This window comes from Microcebus murinus, chromosome 8 (assembly GCF_040939455.1).
Source record: "Microcebus murinus isolate Inina chromosome 8, M.murinus_Inina_mat1.0, whole genome shotgun sequence".
In the NCBI taxonomy this organism is placed as follows: domain Eukaryota; kingdom Metazoa; phylum Chordata; class Mammalia; order Primates; family Cheirogaleidae; genus Microcebus; species Microcebus murinus.
Genome location: NC_134111.1, coordinates 84223815 through 84228740, shown reverse-complemented (window position 1 = coordinate 84228740; position 4926 = coordinate 84223815). Strand labels below are relative to the sequence as shown.

General features: G+C 39.6%; 1 protein-coding gene across 1 annotated transcript; it reads right to left on the bottom strand.

Moving 5' to 3' along the window:
• Positions 1 to 2077: 2077 nt before the first annotated feature.
• On the bottom strand, positions 2078 to 3506 carry LOC105862319 (vasculin-like protein 1). Its single transcript, XM_012748548.2, has one exon. The coding sequence runs from the start codon at positions 3428 to 3430 to the stop codon at positions 2078 to 2080; it is 1353 nt and encodes a 450-aa protein (XP_012604002.2). The 5' UTR covers positions 3431 to 3506.
• Positions 3507 to 4926: the final 1420 nt, after the last annotated feature.

The window sequence follows — 4926 nt, the reverse complement described above, 5'->3', positions numbered from 1 at the left end:
TACCTTGTTCTCCTTTCATGGATATAATACATGATTTCTTTGTAAGCTTTCTTTTGATCCTATTTTGTTTGTTTAGGACTCTGCTTTTCATGTTTGAGACTTTTCTTAAGCATATAATGATCCTTGCATGTTGGTTTGTGTTATGCTGAGTCATATGAAATTGATATTTTTGTAGATTGAAAATGGTTGAATATTGGTAATTTTATATGGTTTAATTAAGAGTAAAGTCCTAAAAAGCAGAAGGACTGGGTGCCAAGTGGTGGTGGTGGTTGAGAGTTTGATTATTAGTATGTAGTCCCTTAATTAATCCCACTGCCACCTTACCTCCACTATCAGTACAGAACCTGTCTTGTCCAACTTTTCCAGAAAGCAAACCTCCAATCTTTTTCTGGTGTTAAAAAAAAAAGGCCTAGTAGTTTAAAGATACAGATAAGGAAAGAGGATCCAGAGGTACAACTATTAGGAATTTTAGCTAATCCTATTTTTCACTATACCCTGCAGTTTTAAAAGTTTAGGAGTGAGCAATTCCTAAGCCTTTCCAAAGTTTTGCAACAGGTATCAGCTTGCTTTTTCTTCCCTTTGCCTAACCCCCCCTAGTTTTTGCTAAGTCAGTTACCATTCATCCATCCACTTCCCACTTTCCAAAATTTTGACTTCTGATGTTTTCTGTTGCTCCTTCTCCTGTCCTTTTTGTAGCCTTATGCCTTTTTAAATCCTATTTATTATTCATTTCAGGGCAGGAGCATGTGTCCAATCAATGTGTTAAGATCATTTAGTTTCACTATTCATTTTGTAGGAATACAAAATCCTAGAAAAGTGGTTTGACCAAAATATTAAGGGTCCAGTTGTAGAGCCAGGACTGTCCCTGGTTTCCAGTATAATTTTTGGTGACACTGTAATCTGTCATAATGGGCCATTATTCTTTCCTCTTCATCACACAAATGATTGAATATTTATTTAAGGAACTTACCTCTACCTTGCTAAATAATTTAATATGCACGAGATTACCACAAATCCATTCTTTGGCACACTGCTTTTATAAAGTGCTTTTCCACTGTTGTCCCCATATATGTGTGCCACACTAGTGAGTGATAAAATATTTAAATTTTCACAAGTAGTCCACATAGGTAGACAGTTATTAGATTTGTATATAGAATTAATATTTAAGACCTAGAGAATAGAATTTTGGGGGGGTTTGAGATGACAAGTAGTTTTCCTTTTTAAACAATTATAAGAACAGAAAAAGTGAGCCTCATGTTTAGCATAATCTTTTTTTTTTCCAAACTGATGCAAAATATTTATTCCAAGTTAGTTATTTTATGCAGTAGTTTCCCCCCTCAACAGACCTGTGATAACCACATCTTTTAAATCTATAATGTTATCAAAATAATCTTAATCTTTGAAATCTCACAAAAATTTATATTTTACAATCCACCCTGAATATCAAGGCTGCAAGAATAACACAACATTTCTTATATCCAAATATTTTACAGCTGTACCTCCCCCCAAAAAAACAAAAAAAAAAAACAACCACATACACTTGGTTAAGGGCTAAAGTTACCCGAGCAGCCAAAAATAAAATAAAATATCCAAATTATTAGCATTAATTTAATACAATTATAACTTCAATAGTCACTTTGTCATTGACAATGATTGCTTGAGCACAGGGGTGAGTGCCCCAAGGGCTGCTAGTAGAAGCTGTTGCTGCAGACCAGTGTCTCTTCTCTGCACTGCCAGCTCCCACCTGTGCATCCCCCCATATGTACTCTGTGTGTGTGTGTGTGTGTGTGTGTTAAAAATCTTTCCCACCACACAAACTTCTCTTTTAGCAGGTAACAGGGAAGAACAACAAATGCTAAACAAGCCAATTGCTCTCTCTTTGGGATATGATTATTTCCCTTGTGCATGAAGTATTCAACAACGTAAGAAAAGAAAAGAACAATTTCTTTTGTATACTCCCTAAACAGAGTTTACGGGTCAGATTTAACTGTGAGCATTTATATGCCTACTTCCAGGCATCATCATCTGATGTTTCACTGCTACTTTTTTCCGTGTCTGAGTCCTCAAACTCTGCTTTTCAAGTGCTTCTCCAAGGGGAGAACAGGCTGGAATTGGGGCTCTGAAAGAAGCCATTCTTTCCAAAGCCATTTCTTCTCAGCTGCTCTGTCTTCAAGCGGAATTCTTTGAGCTCATCCTCTGTGAGGGGAAGGCAACTCTCATCATTTTCAGGATATTCCTGCCACCCCATTGCTTTCAATAACCTGTGCTCTGCTTCCAAAGAATGTGAGAGAACCTCCCCTTCTTCCACTATTGGGAGAGCAAGACCATTCTGATGACAGCCTTCCTCTCCGTTTTCCTTTGGTTCAGGTGTGCTGTCATCCTCCAAATCCTCCAGCTTGTCACAGTCTCTGTTTTCTGAGAATTCTCCATTCCGGTCATCCTTCAGAGTCTTCAGGAACTCACTCTTCCTGTCAGTGGTTCGGCAGGTCAACTTGGTCAGGCGAGAGGAGCTGATCTCAATTGGAGGGGTGGTGCTGGAGGGACTCTCTTTGGGAGAACTCAGAACTGCACCACCAGCCAGCACCACTGGTTTGGTAACAGAGATTGGACTAGTAAAAGCACAATCCCGGCTAGAGGAAAGGGATCCTGTTTTGTGTTCCATTCTGTTAGCTTTCCATGCATTGGGCTTAGAAGGAGGTGGTGCAGGCTTAGGAACCAGGTTCTTATAGACACTTGGAACTATGGATGATGATTTATTCCCATTTGCATGGTGAGATCCTGGTGAGGTGAATGCAGCAGAGAAGGCAGCAGCAGGATCCTCTTTGGATACTTTTTTGATAACTATCATTTTGGAGGGTTGCTTGGCACTAGGTGGGTTTTCCCACACTCCAGAAGGGGTCCCAAAAGGTCTGCATGGCTGATTCTGTTTGCCAGCTTCTGGATTCAAAGAAGGAAAGTCTTCTTCTTCAAACTGCAACTTTTCCACCTTGTCTTCTTTCTTTTCTTCCCTAATCTCTGTAGGTGGCCTTTCCTGAAAGGAACAGCCTTTCTGGGAGTGGAAGCTGCCATTCCAATGGCAATGGTTCCCTGTGCCACCTCCACTACGCTGGCTCATAACATCGTGACCTCGGGAAGAGCCATACCAATAAGATGGGTTCCCTGTGATTCCAGCATATGCTCCCTTAGAGACACCAGAGTCCACAGAATCATGGCGGAACAGAGAAGGCTGGTGCCAGGAATCTCCTGTAGTTCGTAGGGGTCCATTGTTAAAAAAGCTATCAGAGGAATTATGTCGACGACGGCTTACTCCAAATCTACCTTCTCCTCGGGGTAGGTGCTCTCCGTGTTTCTCAAAGGTTGCAGTAGGTGACTTAGCTGACTGTGGTGTTGAGAAATTTAGCCAAGCAGGAACAAAATCATGCTGCGCCATTTAGGTCCAGTGTCTCTTTTTCAGCAAGGTGAGGCATCCAACCTCATGGCCAGGATCCCAGAGTATAACCTCTATGGTCCTGTTTCCTGAACTCCTGGAGTCTGCCAGCTGGATCTCTCACGAGGTTTTCTTGTTAAAAGGGTGCTTAAAGTAACCTGGTCAGCAGCAGGACTTATGATGAAGCACAAAGCAGCCAGACTCTGCGTGGATCACTCTCTCAGTCCCCTCAATTGTTCATCTTAAACTACCTAGTTCCTGACACGTTTCCAGAAGGGGGAAGGGGGAAGGTGGAAAGGGGAAGGGGAACATAAAAAATATTTGTTACATTTATAAAAGGGGGGAAAGGGGAAAGAGCTATGTCTATGTTCACCTCATTCAACTTCCTTGAGTTAGGGCACTATGATGTTGCTTAATTAAGTGATACATGGACATTTGCACAGTGAGTACAAACACTGTTCATAACAAGGTCATAGTTAGAAAGACAGGTGTGGGTTCAAGTGAGGGCAAGTAATGTTATCAAGATGATAGATCAAAAATATAATACAAAGCCCTATAAAAGATATGAGGAGTCAATTCCAATGGCAAAACATCCACATGACAAAGCCCTTAAAATACAAATTTCATTATTCTTACTCATGCAACTGCTAAAAATAGCATGCAGATGTATATTTGTCTTAACCTTCAAAATTTAAGGACATTAGAATTCTTGTCTTTAAAAAAAAAAAAAACAGACAGGAACTTGATATACTTTTCCCTCCAGGGAATAGCAACTTTCAAGGCAAGTTTCTTGGTATAAATGTATATTCTATTTCTTTGGTCTTTATTTATAAATTCAGAGCAAAGGTAAAACAAGTAGAAAGATAGGGGATAAGCATAGTCAAGGAGAAAGATAGTTTCAAAATGAGGTTTTCTTTTCTTCAGTTTCCTGTATTTCACTTGTTCTGTCCCTTCCTGAAACTGAATTTAGCTACTGGAAGGTGATATGAAGAATCTTCTACTGCTTTGGTAGAGAAGTCACTTATTATTTTTGATCCATTTCCATCTTCATTCAATCATTTAAAAGGCCACACAGATCACTCAGGCAGCGGCCGGGCTATGGCCAGGGATGAGACTCGGAGTATGAGGACGAGTCCCAACTCCTCTACCGGGCAGAGGTGGCTAGCCCACAACCATAACAAAGCTCTTCCCAAAATGGCTGCCCGGCCCACAAGCATGTTTAGCATAATCTTGTCACCCTCCTTCCCATTTCAGCATTTTTTCTTTTTATTATAATAATGAATTTATTGTTTCTTATTGAAATGATACAAATTCTATAATTTAAAAATCAATTATTATAGAAAAGTATGAAAGATAGCAATAAATCGTTCCAAATACCAGGACACCAATGTAATTTGTATTATCACCTTGTAAACATAATTCCAAGTAATTTTTTTGCATTTGTAGAAAAAGAAGGAGATGTATAGAGAAGAAAGGGAATTTTTTTAACATAATTTTAT